The 17187-nt window shown below is 38.8% G+C and overlaps 2 protein-coding genes across 3 annotated transcripts in view; both read left to right on the forward strand.

The window, feature by feature from the left end:
* The window catches only part of cfdp1 (craniofacial development protein 1), a 24194-nt gene extending 13829 nt beyond the window's left edge, over positions 1-10365 (forward strand). The window contains exons 6-8 of the mRNA XM_008410908.1: positions 6496-6621; positions 8944-9102; positions 9353-10365. Coding sequence (XP_008409130.1) covers positions 6496-6621; positions 8944-9102; positions 9353-9443 — 376 coding nt within the window. The 3' untranslated portion in view covers positions 9444-10365. The remainder of the gene's footprint in view (positions 1-6495; positions 6622-8943; positions 9103-9352) is intronic.
* A 1503-nt stretch (positions 10366-11868) lies between these two features.
* Positions 11869-17187, forward strand: part of bcar1 (BCAR1 scaffold protein, Cas family member) — a 98644-nt gene continuing 93325 nt past the window's right edge. Inside the window, exon 1 of one of the 2 annotated variants that reach the window (XM_008410909.2) lies at positions 11869-12334. In XM_008410909.2, the coding sequence (XP_008409131.1) occupies positions 12323-12334 (12 nt within the window). In that variant the 5' untranslated portion in view covers positions 11869-12322. The remainder of the gene's footprint in view (positions 12335-17187) is intronic. The other variant, XM_008410910.2, reaches the window with a different exon arrangement.

Genomic DNA, 17187 nt, shown 5'->3' on the forward strand with positions numbered 1-17187 from the left:
TAGCCAGTCTCCCGATCTCAACCCCATCGAAAACCTTTGGAGGGAGTTGAAAGTCCGTGTTGCCCGCCGACAGCCCCAAAACATCACTGCTCTAGAGGAGATCTGCATGGAGGAATGGGCCAACATACCAGCAACAGTGTGTGCCAACCTTGTGAAGACTTACAGAAAACGTTTCACCTCTGTCATTGCCAACAAAGGACATACAACAAAGTATTGAGATGAACTTTTGTTATTGACCAAATACTTATTTTCCACCATTATTTGCAAATTAATTCTTTAAAATTCAGACAAAATRATTTTCTCAAATTTTTTTTCACATTTTGTCTCTCATAGTTGAGGTCTACCTATGATGTCAATTACAGGCCTCTCTCATATTTTTAAGTGGGAGAACTTGCACAATTGGTGACTGACTAAATACTTATTTTCCCCACAGTATGYATTAGTGATACGGCATCCTTCCGAAAGACGAATAGTCTTTTTGTTTGCTACGCTGGCTCACAGAAAGGTCAGGCACTCTAAGCAGCGACTTGCACACTGGGTTTGATCTCCAAGGCTTATTTATACCTTACAGCAGCGGCCACTGCCGGCAGGAGTGAAGTGCCGCTCTACAAGGGGCATGTCAACCTCGTTTGCTGCCATGGCTGGACATCATCCAGGATGGACATCAACTAGTACCTTTACTCGGTTTTAGAGGGTGAATGTGGCTGCGCCCCATCCCCTTCAAGGAATTCTGGAGTAGCATACCTCTACATCACATTAGGGTGAGTGGCGTAGTGGTTGTCCCTTGAATGCTGCCGTTTCCTTGTGACCTTGTTGGCATACATCATTCAGTGCTTGAAGCACCGCCTCTGGCGGTCAGTAGGGATGAAATAGAACAAATAGAACGAAAGTTACTACTGTAACTACGGTTCTATGAATCCCGGATGACTGCCACAGTGCTTGGCCCCTCGGAATCCTTGCTTCTCGCGAGAAGGTTGAGAGATTGAACGCCGGGTGCCATGTGACTATATAGAGTCACGTGGGTCCCCGGCAGGTCACAGGTGACTTTGTTACCTTGACCTTTGTTAGTACTCGACCTGCGCTTGCGCAAGAATGATCATTCAGTACTTGACCGGTGGCCTCTGGCGGTCATCCGGGATTCATAAAACCGTACAGTAGTAACTTTCATTTTTGTTTTATTAAAGCTCAGAGAAAACGCAGAGGGCATTGTTTACATCATCAGTTATACGACTGTTTGCTGTCAGTTCTCCTGTACGGGTGAAATCTATCATTTACACAATGAACAGCAGATGGAGCTGCACAAACGCAAGTACTGTCGGGACTAAACTTAAATACACAGTAAAATATCATTACTGTACTATACCCACATTAAAATATGTTTTTGCTAATATTTTAATATTACATTATGCTTATTGAATTATTTTGTAACATATAATAAYGATACATTTGACATAAAATCAACAATATAAAACAACTTAATCCCAAAAGAAAACACAAAAATAATAAWAAMAAAATGAAAACAAATAAATTGCATGAATAGCAGAAAAATAAAAACAAAAAAGAAAAAAATAATCTTAGCATAATTTTTAAACATTTTCTTCATAATGCCTCAGAAACTCAGTCAATGGTAATGATATTTCCTCAAAATTTACTCCCTTTCCTCTAACAATATAAAGGCGTTTTTCCACTAGCCCRCCTCTGACCGGTTCGGTCTCGGTCCGCCTTGGCAGATTCATTTTCCATTAGCAGATATGGTGAGACCAAAACTACATCATATTGGCTTGGTGTGATGTGCATTTCATTTTTTTGCTTTTGGAAAGTAAAATTCATTCTATTGGTTTCTGTGTTTTGGCTGCATTACCTAAATCCAAAAGGTTTCTCATTTTAAAAAATAAAGTACCAGAATATAATTATATTTATATGTATAGTGAAATAATCAGCTGGTCTCAGAGTCTTTATCATTATGTTTGGGCTTGCAATAAATTTCTATGAGACAAAATGAAATATGTGGGTTTATTTGAGTCCGTCAGAATCAGAACAGCAATGTTTTGGTTCTGATGAACCTTGAATACAAACATCAGTGACACTCAGCTGATGTTTGTATCCACTGACGGTAAAACCCAAGGACCTCTCGCCAAAAATGAATGTTTCAAACAAATTCTTCCTATTTGCTTTATCTTCCACATCTCTTTGACTCTGTGATGGTTCTCTCGTCTCTGGTGGTTATTGAAATTCATTTTTATTTGTTAAATAACATGGCACAATATTAAAGTTTAATCATGGTGTTTATGTTTTGTCTTTATCGAGTAATATTGCTCCAATCCATCCCACTCAGGTCTCTGTCACCCACATAATTTGTGGAACACGCAGCAAATATAATCTCTGGCACTTTTTCTGGTCTACAGACCCGGAGCATCCAGACATATTGCTGTTGTCATCGTGTGATGTTTTACTGGATTTATAACAGTCCTGCTGCTCAGAGTTGGCGGAAATTTGTCATCATCATCATCATCATCATCATCATCATTATTATTATTTAAACAATTAACAGATATATGACCAGTCATGTTTTCTGTCATTGTATCTACTGTCATCACATAGTGACAGTATCCAGTAAATAATAAGTTTATGTAAATAACTTTATTTGAAGGGGTGTGCATAAGACTGACCTGACACTGTCATAAACATGACATAACACCTGTCATGAACATGAATATTTATAACTGTTGTCATAAAGTGTCATTCGGTAACTCATGACACTTAATACAAAGTTGACATTATTCAAAATGTCTTTGTTATGACAACTTGACATTTATCTAGACAAAATTATCTTTATGACAACTTGTCATTAACCAAGAATCATACGTCATAAATGTCATAATAGTAGTCATAACGATTTAATTATACCATCAAAAGCTTTAACAAAACTGTGATTAATATCCCCACTACCTGAAATGAAGCAAAACAAGTAGGACCAATAATAAAGATTTCATTAAGCTTTATTACACTGTCAAATGATTTAATAACGGTCATTAACAATTTATTTTACGTAAAGTTGAACAAGTAGCACCAGTTATGAATGTCATTAAGTGTTATTACAGTGTCATTAATAACTTTTATCTCAAGTAGAGTGAAAAAGTAGCAACAGTTATGGAGATGTCATTAAGTGTCATTAGCTAACATGGGTCTTCGTGTGGCTAAAGTTGCCAAAGCAAAGAACACAAGCAGTGTGTCACATCTGCCAAGTTGCTAAGTAATGCACATAAAGGATAACTTTGACTAACATATTAGCTTTTATTTGCTAGATTAAAATTGGAGGGGAAGAAAACTATTTGCCTGTATTTAAAATATGAGGACTGTACAGTGGCGCAGTTGGTAGATCTGTTGCCTTGCAGCAAGAAGGTTCTGGGTTCGGTTCCCAGCCCCGGTCTTTCTGCATGGAGTTTGCATGTTCTCCCGGTGCATGCGTGGGTTTTCTCTAGGTACTCCGGTTTCCTCCCACAATCCAAAAACATGACTTGGGTTAATTGGTCTGTGTAAATTGTCCCTAGGTGTGTGTGTGCATGGTTCTTTGTCCTGTGTGTCTCTGTGTTGCCCTGCGACAGACTGGCGACCTGTCCAGGGTGACCCCGCCTCTTGCCCGGAGCGTTAGCTGGAGATAGACACCAGCAACCCTCCCGACCCCACCAAGGGACAAGGGTGTAAAGAAAATGGATGAAAGGATAAAATATGTTTAATATTAAGGGCTACAGTAGTGGAGTTTAATAACTTTAGCTAACATTAACTTACAGTAAGGTAGGATTGGCTTGAATTGCTCATAGCTAACATTACAAAGAAAGAGAACATAGTCAATGTTATTTTCTCAAAGAAAATGTGAAGTTAATAAGACACATACGTCATATGTTTTAGGTGACAAACTTTGGCTTCTTTTTAAACGGGAGGTCTGGCCGTTATAACTTGTATTATGTAGGCCAGTGTTGTAGTACTCAAGATCGGTCTTGGTCTCGAGACCAATTTTTGATGGTCTCTGATCCTGACTGATCAGTCAGGATCAGAGCTGGAGCTGCTGCTCTTTAGTCTCTGTTTCGTCTCGGACTCGACCGCATTTGGTCTCGGTCTTGTCTCGGTCTCGGGCACTGAGGACTCAGCATTTTATTTTAAGACCAGTCAATACCGCAAATGTGAAAATATCACTAAGCGTACAATACTGTCCAGTTTATTTGTTAACATCTTTGTTTTCAGTAGATGCAAAATGCACCAATTAAAAACCAAGCAATTACGTGTTTCTGTTGCGCCCCCTCCTCCACCTCTCCACCTTTCACTCGCACGTGGCGCTCCAAGACATGCGCAGTGGCTTCCTCTGAGCGGCAGAAGATGTCTGTCAAATAGTCAGTCATAGAATAACGCTGCATAAATCGTAAAAAAATCTGACGGCCACAGCTAACTCAGCAGCGCTTCGCTTTCATAGACGGTGGGGACTACGTCTAACTTTTTTCGTCACTTAGAAAAGTAGCTCAAAGAGAGGTAAGCTATGTTGACGTGATGTTAGCAAAGCTAGCTGTACAGAGAAAAAAAGCCACTCACTGCGCTGAATTATTGTGCGGAGGTGTTGACTGACTTGTCGCAAATATGGGTCAACGCTGTGTCCAAAAGTCTGCAATATAGTGATGTAACATTCAAGAACAGTGCGATTCTTCTGCACGGCTTTTTACTTATTAGATAGCACTGGAGTTCCACTGAGAGCTGTTCTATCAGATATAGGCTGTCAGAATAGCATACATGCAGTGAGTATCATGTCTGTGCATTAATAAATCCGACCGTCAGAGGAGTTGTCAGTTCACCATACGCAACAAGTTATGATGAAAATAAGTCATTAAATAGTTTTCAATGATAACTGTATAGATATACATGCGTTGTCATGGTTTCAAAGTGTATTTAAAGCAAGGTCTGTTCTGCTTTTAATATTGGTAGAATTTATTAAGTATTTAATATCTAAGTGTTTTTATGGGAATATGGATCTTTTAGATCAATTTGAGAAGTACTTTTGATCATATTTCACATTTTATTGTATCATGTAGCGCTGGTCTTAGTCTCGACTCGGTCTCGACTTCCCTCGGTCTTGGTCTTGACTTGGTCTCGGACCCTAAAAGTCTTGGTCTTGTCTCGGTCTCGATACACTCTGGTCTTGGTCTTGTCTTGGTCTCGGGTTAGGTGGTCTTGACCACAACAAGACCACCATAGACATAAATACGTAGACGCCTCATGGAGCGCTGGGTCGTACATAACAGCGTCCGCCATCTTCTATGTGGCAGTAGGGCGATCGCAGCTCATTAAGTCCTGTGCTGTGTGGACTTATTTCAACCGTTTTACGAAACAAACTGGATTCACTGGCTTTACTTTTCACAGGTAAGGATGAAAGATCAGAATTACTTGACTTTGCAGCCAGAAATTTGCTCCTAAACAACCGAAAAATATTTCCTATGTAGCTAAATTGGCCCAAAATAAACGCTGATTGTTAGCATAGCAGCTAACRTTTTCATACTGTTTTCTAATGAGAGAGAGCTGATGAAAACCCGCTGTTGGAGAAGTTCACTAAAGACCAGAGGATTTTGTGAGGAAAGATCAGTCAGGATCAGAGCTGGAGCTGCTGCTCTTCAGTCTCTGTTTCCCAGCTCAGCTTCTCCATGTCGGTATTTAGCTATAAAGATGCTACGAGTCACAGCCCAACATGCTGAAAATGTCTTTTTCTGAATGAAGGAAACATATGTATTTTCTATTACACTTTTTGATAATTTCTTTTTTATCCTTGGCTTTAGCCTGTGAACCAGGACGTCTCAGAAGTCATTGAGTTCACCCAGTGTTCCCAGTATAATAAATAAATGTTTTATTCTTTCACTTTTTGTGTATTTTTAAATATCTCAACCTGACGTATTAGTGTATCAATACAGCTTATGTAATGAAATAAAAATAATTTACTCTGTTAGAATTATTTTCACTCTTTGCTTTCAATAGCAGAGTTGACATACTGTAGTAAATATTTTTTCTCTGGAAAAAAGTTATAAAAATATTTAGTGTTTGACAATGACTGATTTATAAATTTATAAAAAAAACTAAAAAATAAATACAAGAAAAATATTTGTTCCTTGTCTTGAAAAGTTAAATGTACATTAAATTATGTAAATATGTTCTTTAATAAAACACTGTAAAAGTCTGTTCATCAGTGTCAATATAAAAATTATCAGAATAATTTATCAAATAAAAACATTGCGCTCTTTATTCAGAAATGCCCCAAAACAATTAAATAATCACATCAAAAGGTAGAAACTCTCTTCAGTAATTTGTTTGATTGCCAAATATATTAATGTGTGTGAAAAAGTGTGTCAATGACGGGTATTAATTTAAATTTAAACTCTCTCAGTGCGCCCTCTAGTGGACTGCTATCTGCTGATGAAACACAGAAGCAGAATCAGTATTCATATGCATATTCTGTCTTAGGGTGAATAAAGAAGTATCAGCTGACTCCAGGGAAGCTAAGAGCTATCTGAAGAGTCAGAGCGCTCACCAGGAGCAAGATGAAGATTCAAGCTCATCTCACACTCAGTCATCTCTTCCTGGATCCAGGTAAACACACACCTTACAGTATGTTCTGCCTCACCAAAATATCTTTAAACATAATCAACAATTGCATGTTAAAAAAAATAATACTAGGTGTGCCTCAGTTTGTCTCTTTATAGTTATTGTCTAGCTAAAAGCAGAGATAAAGATTTACTCAGAAGCCTCCAGGTATCATACTCTGTGTAGAGATACATCTACGTGTTTGCTCATTATGCGTGCGCGAAAAGAAATGCTTCACGTCTCAATCATTATTAAAATGTTGGTCTAAAAGTCATAGCATATTATATAAGATTATATTATATTAAAAAATGTTACTATAAGAGCACTTATCTTCCCAGACAATGGTCTAATTTTCTTAATTATTGCTAATTGTTAAAATAAGTTTGGAGGTTATAATTTAGTAGAAAATTTTGTATTTGAGTCATTGAGGTTGACTGTAGTTTTAACACTCTGCGCCCTCTAGTGGACACATTGCGTACAAGAATAGAGCTTTATTTTTAGAATAGCCAAAGGTGGTGTCATGGRAAGCACTAATTCATTACTCAATCTTCCCTGACGTTTTATTTTACACTGGCACATAAATGTACTTGAGTAACTTTTTTTTTTTTTTACAGAAAATAGCAATTAAAGAGGTTTGGCCAAATGTGTTTGGGCCATTTTTATTTGGATTTTTTATTTGGCGACAATAAAATGCAAAAAGAAAAACACATATCCTAATGGAAGTWTTACTATTAGCTCATGAGTAAATGCAGTGACAGCACATAAACCAATGTTGTTACCCCTTATCAATCAGGCATATATGTGGTAACAGTACATGATGTCGACATGCTGTTAGCGTGTAGTTTGCACATTAAATATTGATGAAATTTTAACGCATAAACATGCCAAATTTTTCGCTATGCTTTCATACTGTATATGCTTAAGAGTATACAGCGTAAAAGCTAAATAAAATGTTCATGCCTATTTGTCTTGAGAGGCTTTCATACTTCCAATTCATTTAATTTCCACAGTGTTAAAGGGAAAGGGGATGTGCACATCCTTTTTCCAGAGAAGAAAGCTCTGGCAGCAGAGAGGAAATGGGAAATGGTTCTGTAGTAGAAGGGAACCACAGTGTTGTCTGTCTGTGTGTGTCTCTCTCTCTCTGGCTGTGGTAAAATAGTGGAACACTCAGGAGGAACAAGCCATTATAACAAATCCTCAATTGAGTTCAGCCTTCTTCCACACAATGCAATGGAGATGTTATAGATATAGAATATTAACAGTACAGGTGAAAGTCATTTGTAGTTATTAAATTAAACCTGTAGGAGAAATTAATAATACATCCAGTGGGTTTTTTTCTATTTTGGATAAAATGATGGAAACCTTCAGATATTATGTGCACAAAATAAAACACATATTACTTCTGTATTATGTCATAATGCATGTATATAATATATGTACTCGGAATTGAAATGTTCCAAGTATAACATTTCACTGATACTCATCAGTGATTAGAGTTGGACTCAATCTGCAACGTATTAGTGAGACTTTTTGTTGCTGAAGAAGTGAATCTCAGTAAAATAGCAGCAGCACATTTAGTATTAGAAACATTAAACCGGATCCTTTACGATGAACGTTTAATCTGTTCTTTTGAAACTAAACTGCAAGATTTCCTTGATATTTCTTTTTTCCAGCTACAGCTTTGGAAAGATATCAAACCTATTGATGCATCCACATCAAACAGGAGCGTTTGGATTGCAACATTGCAGCATAAAAGCTGCAATGTTGATGGCATTGCAGCTTTTAACACTTAGGTTTTGAGGGAAAATGATTAGAAGATTGAAGAACATGAGTTACAAAGAGAGAGTAATTAGATTAGGTTTATGTTTAGTGCAGTGGCAAACCAGGCATTAGCAAATTATAATCTGAGTTTATTTCTGCACAGCTCTTGTGGTTGGATGTCATTTTAAAATGCCAAAATAACTACTGTGAAATGATTGTCAGTAATTAACCAAGCAGGACTGCAGGTTCTCACAGCAGAAGCTTTCTTCTCAACATAACTTCAGCTGAGAGCTCTGTGGGACCACAGATGTAACACATACTCTAAGATGTAGAAGTAAAAACTTAAATTTTGTTCAGATTTAGGTGAAGAATAGACTGACAATTTTAACTCCAAAATCAGTTGATACAAGGTTAGGTCGTCATCATCATCATCATAATCATCATCAGGTGAGGTCAGCTCACTGTGAGCTCCACAAACAGAAGCTCAACTATTAGGGCTGTTCGACTCTCCTGTGAATGTGTGTACAGCATCAGTCATCTCTGCTCTCACCTCCTTTGTTTCTGCAGTGCTAAGCGTCCTGCAGGCATGTCCAGTATCCTTAATCGTATTGGAGGGAAGAAGCAAAAAATGAGCACACTGGAAAAGTCAAAGATGGACTGGGATGCTTTTAAATCAGAGGAGGGAATCACAGAGGAGCTGGCTATCCATAACAGAGGCAGAGAAGGGTAAGAGAGCAGAATGTCTTAGTGTTGAGACACTGGATGTCCCCGTGTCTCTGAGGATCTGCTSACATCTGTCTGAACTGTTTCCTTATTTTACATTTGATTCAGAGAACTGGACCAACTTACAGCCATTCAGACACAGCAGATCATTTTGTGTACATATTGCACAGGGAGTTGTTGAACCTCTGTGTGTGCGTGTGTAAGGATGTGTTTGAGGGAAAATAAGACAAATTTTTTCTTTTTGTGTGTTTAGTTTTGTGGAGCGTAAGAACTTCCTGGAGCGTGTCGACCACCGGCAGTTTGAGCTGGAAAAAGCAGTCCGACTAAGCAACATGAAACGATGAGACACTGATGAACAACAGATCGGCATGCAGAGCAGAGCGGAGCAGAGATTTGAATTCCCGTAACTTGTTTTCTCCCCCGGCAGAGTTGATGTTCATCCTGTAATAGGAGATGTGACTGGCTCTGTGGCTGAGCCTATTTCAGGCTGGCTGTATAAATAGGTTGAGGTCAGGTAATGCCTCTGGGGCTCTCCTTGTGAGAGCCAATTTGTGTTTGCTGCTTTTACTGCAGATCACATCAAGTTTCAAATTAATTATCTCTGGAGTGAATATTGATTAAGTCTGACATGCTACTCCCTCGCATTCCAATCATTTCCACTTTTGGATCAACTCACATCTCCGTTTCACAGCTGAGCTGTACAGGTGCACACAACTGGCTGTCCTGTTTGTTAAAGGATCACAGAGCAGAAATCAAAGTTTACCTTTTGTAACTTATGTTTGTATGTCATCAGACCACATTAATAACTTGGAAATGTAAGACAGCAGCTGGATATTCCACAAGAATCAAAAGTCAAAGTTCAGAACGTGATTATGGAGGATTGTACCTTAGCTACTGCTTGTAAATGAATCAACATGGTCTGTGTGGTGTTTGAGGTTGAATCTGTAAATATACTGTTAATCTGTTACTTTTAAAAGGAATTTTGTTTTATTTTGAACAAAACTGCTGATTTTATTTTCTGAACTCACTGAAAGATTATCTGTGTGGATATGACATCAGGTCCCCCTCTGAACACTCACTGCTTCCAGCAGCAGAGGCTCAGTCTGCCTGGGAGCTCAGAGCCGTTTCTGTTCTTCCTCACTGATGGGAAAACTCACCAAGGCATCCACCCTGACTTCCTTAAGACTTTGAAAAGGGCTTTTTACATAGCTGTATTGTTTTGTTTTATTTTTGTCATTTAAAATAAAAATTAAAAAAGCCAAATGATTTTTTGCACATTTGTTTTGGATTACTTAACTGCTTTYATTTTTCTACATAATTTGAATTCCTTGTTGGACRTCTGTGTGTAATTTGTGTGTAGTGTTTTAGAGTTTGATACAGAACTCCATTCATTTTTAGAGTTGTGTTTTCAGAATCTAAATAACATACAGAAAATCACATTGTATAATTTTTCCTTCTGTCTGAACTGCTTGCCCGTCGTCCTGCCGCCCAGCCCGACCTCGTCTACAGGTTGGTCCCTGCTTGTCTGTCCCATGGTGGACAGGTTAGATTCTGAGTGAGTGTAGACGTGTCTTCTATACAAGCTGCAAGTTCAAACTGTTGCAGTTAACAAAAGGCAGGAGGACAAGAGGGTTTATTAAATATGAACTAAATAGTGGTTGGGTTGGTAGGGCCATCAAATCCATACTTCACTCAACTGAATTCTTTGAATTGTTTTTTCAGTCAGTCTGTCACAGCTGAGGTGTACATATGGTGAAGATTGCTCGACAATCTCCTCAAGGCTCCAACTTTCCCTAAAACATCTTTTCCTTTCACTCAATTTTCTTCTGATATGCTTGGATACAATCAGGGGCACCGCCAGGAATCTTGGGCCCCATGACAAAAAATTTAATTTGCCCCCCCCACCCCTCCCCCGTGCAACGACTTAAGATCTCCATATTTGTTAAAGTTGACACAATGTTGTGATAGCTTGGTATGAGACAATCTGAAAAAAATCAATCTCCTCCACCTSCTCCCTGAACTGCTATTGTTAGCTAAAGTAACGCACCGTTCTGACCAAAAACAACCAATCAGAACCAGAAGGAGGGTCTTAGTGCTATCAATCAACCTCATACACTCACTGCTAAATGTGCTAATGGTGGAGAAACAACTTTAAACTAAATAATTTATGTTGAACACACATCCAGTCTCTGCTGTAGCTGCATGTTCAGCAGGTATATCCGTCCTAGACGCATCACTGAGGACGTTTCTCAAAACGTTCATGTTTACTCTGACAAAACACAAGTCAATCTTCAAACATTTCTTCACCTCCATGGAGAACAAAACAAAACCAGGAGTGATGGATGTGCAATTTATACACAGCATCTGATGTTATTTCTTAAAAGCGGTTCTGAATAAAATGGCATCCTGAACAGAAACAATCAGATCGAGCAAGAAAGTGCAAAACTGGGAAAATTAGTTGTGAGGATGACGGGAGCTGGAGTGAATAGGAAAATGGACAAGGCAAAGCTCAGCTATGACGGTATATTTTCTTATCCTCTAAGGCCACTGCTGCTCAAAATCGTAGATAATTATTCACGTAAAGCAAATGTAACGGATTAAGAATCCAAAAAATGTGAAACCAACTTTCGTTAGTTAAAAAAATCTATCAACCAAAAAGTTTGAAACTGCTAATATTTTTTATTACTTTCAGATCTCGTGTTCCGCTGTAGCTGCCGCAGATCGCTCGGCCCCTTTAAGGCTGGACCGGATCGCCTCTGTGGAAGAACGGACGGCAGCACGCCACGCCCCGCGGCGCGGCGCAGCAGCGCTCTCATCCGCAAACAGAACACTGCACATCTGACCTCAGCAAACCCAGTTGTGTCATATTCTGTTTCTCCCCCGAAGCGGCTCCATGGCTAGCTGAGGCATTTCGGGACAAACGGCTGGGCGGTGCAGGGAGACCGGACAGAGGAGAGAGAGCGCACCGGCTCTGCTGACAGGCAGACGCATCGGCGCTGCCGCATATCCAAGCCCGGGCTGCGCACATTTCCAACACTCACTCCCAACTCCAGCACATCCTGACGTCTTCCTGCTGCATGGGAACCTGTCTTTCCGGATACTTCACCATGGGCCGCTCGGAGGACTGAACCGCAGGCTGTCTGTCTCCTTTTGTCAGATAAAAGAAGCGGCGGAGGAACCAACACAGCGGGCATTTTAAAGAGAAGAGTGACAGCAGCGCAAAATGTCTATTCCTGTAAGTATCTCAGCCCCGAGGCTCGACAAATGCATGCCAGCCTTCTACCTCCACTGCTTCTCATTATCAGTCCGCAAAGGCACTGGAGAGCAGCTGACAGCTCCATCACACACCCTGCTCCATCTCACTACACCCGGCACTCAGCAGGACTCATATTCGGTTGCTTCTTTATTGAATAACAGAAAAAAAATATGAATGTGTTATAACACACTCGTGTTGTTGTAATGCAGAGGCAGTTTGCCCCTGTAGCCCAGTGCCAAGCTAACAGGCAGCCTGAGCAGCTAGCTGCTGCTGCTGCTGCTGCTGCTGCACAGCCTGCTGGTTATTAAAGGAGCAGTTAGGCCATTTTACTGAGGCTCTGTGCTTTAAGCTCGACTGGCTATTTCCGGCTGACCTGCCCTGTCCTGTCAACACAATCAGCAACAGCTGAGGTTCCAGTGGGTTCTCTGTCTCTGGAGACTGCCTCAAATCTGCTGGAATCAGACGCTGCTCAAGCTTGTTGTGTTCCTCCTTATCACATTCCACAGGATCTGTTTGACAAACACTGCCTGGGGGCTGGAACTGTGGGCTCCATATGTGTGTGTGTGTGTGTGTGTGTGTGTGTGTGTGTGTGTGTGTGTGTGTGTGTGTGTGTGAGAGAGAGAAGGAGTAGGTGAGATGCCCACTTGTCTGCATGTCAAACTGAATTCTGTACCTCTTTACATAGAAAAGCGTTTCCATTTAACACATGGGGAATGATCTGAGTTCTGTTATTGTAATTGTTGATAATAATTGGTGCAGCTACCTGCTACATGCTACAAATCAGGCCCGTGCAGAGACCACTAAAGGGGCAGGTGCTCAAAAAAAGGGCACATCTAACTGCATTCTATGACAGAATATTAACAAAGCCTCTCAGCTTTCGGAGTTTAATAAACAATGATAAATTACAAAAATGTGACGTATGCAATCAAAGCTAACAAACGAGTCCATAACACTATGTCTATGTAAGTTTATTAGTAATTTCTTTCTGCAGGTCTATTTTGTTATAGGAAAGTATTGCAATATTCAAACCCGCAATTTAGCAAGATATGTAAATCAGAGCTGGACCACCAGACATATTTTGTCTTCACAGAATTACACTATTAAAAATATAAATAAGGGCACAATGCAACCTTTTAGTGAACTGTAATCTATAAAAAAGATCTGCCTGTTTGCTGCAGTGGAGATGAAGATGGTCCATTCAGGAAAGCAGAGCTGCATCAAACTTTAACGTGGAACTGCAGAAAAAAGAAAAAAACAAAAGCAAAAATTTTATTGTTAATGCATGTCACCATGAGAAAAGCCTACTGAGTTTTGCTTAAAAAAACTTTTTTAAACATTTAAATCACATTCGTCTCATGAAGTGCATTTTTTTTGCAAAACAAACTTATTTTGCATGTCAGAAACCTTTTCTTAATATTCTAAGTTTTTGTTGGAGTCAAAGTTTTGCTTGTGATTCTCACATGAGTCTTGAGCAGGGCCTAAAATCGCAACAAAAGATTTCTGATGTGTGCAAATAAAAGTTTATGTTTGGCAAATAACTAAGTTCACAACACAAAAATTAGTTATTTAAAAAAGTTTTTTAAACAAAACGATTTGTTTTTAAAAAAAGAAATCACTACAATTCCAAAAGTTTTGATTACAATTTTATTTTACTTAACTGAGGTTAGTTTTTTATCTCCATTGAATAATTGGGAAACAAATTTAACTTCATACTCTGCGAACCAGACACTAAACTTAAAAGTCTGGATTGAGTTTTTTCCCCCTTCATTATTGTCACTTTTATTATATTCATTATATCTATCATGGTAATTCAGGGTGAGTTATTTTAAATTCTAAATGAATATCCTTGTTGGACTTTTATTTAAGTGTTATTCTCCTTAAAGATACATTTACCTAACGCCAGAATAAATGAAATGTACATTATGCAGCAAAGGAAATTAGAAGATTGGACATATATCCATTATGGAGATGATCGGTTTTGGACGGGCGATGTGCCCTTATTGCATAATAAATACTAAATAATGACTGATATTAAAGATACAGGGGAGAAGCTTTTAGTTATCTTGCTTTGCTAGCTAAGTCGTTAGCTAGCAGCTAGCTAATAGCACATCAACAACAGCCTAATGTTTGTATGATAAAAATACTGAATCGGTAGATAAGAACAGTTTTTCCTCACCTGGCTGTCTCCTCCCGCTCAGTAGTTCTTCAGAGAAAGGCAGACGCAGAGGCCTGTCAGTGTCTGTTGTATTTCATTACCTCTCTGCTTAAACCGCGACTCCGAGCTGAAGCAGAAACGATACTTCAATGTTTTCCGTCATTTGACAAGTAGCAAGTCTACTCCACTTTATTCACCAAAAATGTTTTTTTTTTATTCACCAAAAACTGTTCTGTAATCTGGAACGTTCGCTACGTTGAGCTCCAGTTAGCCGCCTTATCGCACTGCGCGAGAGGCAACTGGGTCATGCGTCACGGGCAAAAGGTCAAAGGTAACAAGGTGACCAGAGGGCTTATTATGTTGTACAAAAAATAATAAAAATAATTTTAGTACATGTTATGTGTCAGAAGAGGGCTTAGAAAATAATAATACAAAAAAAATAATAATAAAATAAAAATAAAAATTGACCAAAAGGGCATTTTGGGGCAAGGAGCAAAAAGGGCAGGTGCTCAAGCATCCCCAGGCTCCCCCTCTGCACGTGCCTGGTGGAAATGCACTGCTGTCCTAAAGCCACCAGGAGTTTTTGATGAAGCGGCTGGTAACCTCAGCTTGATTAAACTATCTGAGTATCCCAGAATCAGAGTTCTAACATTTCAGCCTGGAGAAGCTCATGAGCTCAGAGCTTCTACAAACTTGTAAAATGCCTTCGTGTTTGGATCAGATGCTTATTTAAATACATCTCTAGGTTTATTAATATCCTTCATTTGTTGTAGTTTTGAATTATCTTAAAGCTGCTTCCTGTGCTGGTTGATGCATTTTAACACCAAGGATTTTAAAATCAATTACTTTGCCATGTAGTAGTTGGAGGCAGGCCCATTTATGCCTAATTTGCATATTAAATATGTACATTTATAGAAACTTCCCTCAATTTAAAATCAGTTTCACAAAATAAATTGGAGTGTGAGTTCAGTGGTCTATAATCACAATACCAATGTATTGCTAATACTGATGACATTTGACCCTACTGAGTTTTCCATCATAAACTTTGCACCAATTTAATGAATTGTTATGAAATGTCAGAGTGGGGCTGGTGCTGACCTATATTGTGGTCAGCAGTCATTAATCAGACATTTGAAAATAAACTGGAAAATTTTCTGTTCCATACACACATGGATCCACGTCTGTGTTGTGTACAACAGATCAACAATCCTTCGAGTCTGAATTAAATACAGTTATATTAAGTGAAAAAGACTGAGTCAGTTCCTGGATTCCAACACAAACACACAAGTTATGACGAGTTACCAGCAGAAGTCAGATGCATATCAGGGCTGTTGAGTTACAGACATGTTTTATCAGGATTATTTTCCTCCATGTTGAAATCATGATTACTTAAATGGCTACCCACTGAGTTTGGAAAAACAATGTTTTTCTTGCAGAAGAGTGCATTTTCCCTAACACCATCTTCTTAGACTGTCTGTTAAAATAACTAAGTATTTATATAAATATTGAATATTAGATTTTTACACAAAAAAATTTATACAATTACTGCCATTCCACATGATCTTGAAAGAAATWWAAAAAAMCCCATTAAAATAGTATAAGTAAAGCAAAATTAACTAAATAAATGATCAATTATATTCACAATTTATAAAGAAATGTGAACATGTTTTTACTGAATACATGTTCTCTAATTTCAGTTTATGGAAACTATATTCCACATATCTCAGTCATTTTCTGTGTCAATGAACCTGTGTTCATATTCCAGGTTGCACTGGGTTGTTTTGCAGACAACAATTGCACATCATGGTTTATTTAATCTCTGTCTTTAAATATAAAGTGTTATTGTGCAATTGAACTGCCTGCCAGCATGCGGGTTCCACGGTGGTCCCACATGGGTTGCCCATGTAGGGCCACAACCTACATGGGCAAACCCATGTGAGACCACCGTGGAACCCGTGGACAAACCCATATGGGACCCATCTRGTCTGCCCTCTTTTCCCCACATGGGGCCCACCTAGGCATGCTGGCAGGGCAGGACGCTGAGACCAGCACGTCCTCCTCTGACTTGCTTAAAACGTTCGTAACTTTATGAAAGAACAACAACAAAAAAAATCAACAAAACATGTTCAAATTAATGACCCAACGAACAATCTCAGAAATTATTGTTTCAACAAGGTGTGCAATTCTGTGCGTTTCGGTTCCATAACCAAAATAACTAGCAGAGCAGGAGTTTAAAATTAACTAATCAACCACCGCTGTGTTCATGAGAGGTTTATTAATAATCGGAAAATAAATATTAAGCCTGCAAACCTAATATCGTAACGGACTGAATGTTATGTTTTTAACATAATCTCTGGTCGGCTTGTGGAGCGCAGGTTGCCATGGCAACGGGTGTGCTTAAATGACAGAGAGAGATGGAGAGTAAAAGGGTGTGAGTGATTTAGTGTTGATCACCTGTTCGGGTTGTTTTACCTTTGTCTTGGTGCATCACAGCCGCTGTAGTTTCTGAATGTTCAATAAACGACAAACTTGGACTAATTATCTCGTTCTTTGTGAGTATAAGTCATTTACAACAAACATCAAACACGGTATATATTTTTCATTAAGTATTTAACAAACAAATGGCTTCTACCACAATAATTATGTCAAATTAAATTAATTGTCTAATATAAAAAAA

This window comes from Poecilia reticulata, linkage group LG6 (genome assembly GCF_000633615.1).
Source record: "Poecilia reticulata strain Guanapo linkage group LG6, Guppy_female_1.0+MT, whole genome shotgun sequence".
Classification (NCBI taxonomy): domain Eukaryota; kingdom Metazoa; phylum Chordata; class Actinopteri; order Cyprinodontiformes; family Poeciliidae; genus Poecilia; species Poecilia reticulata.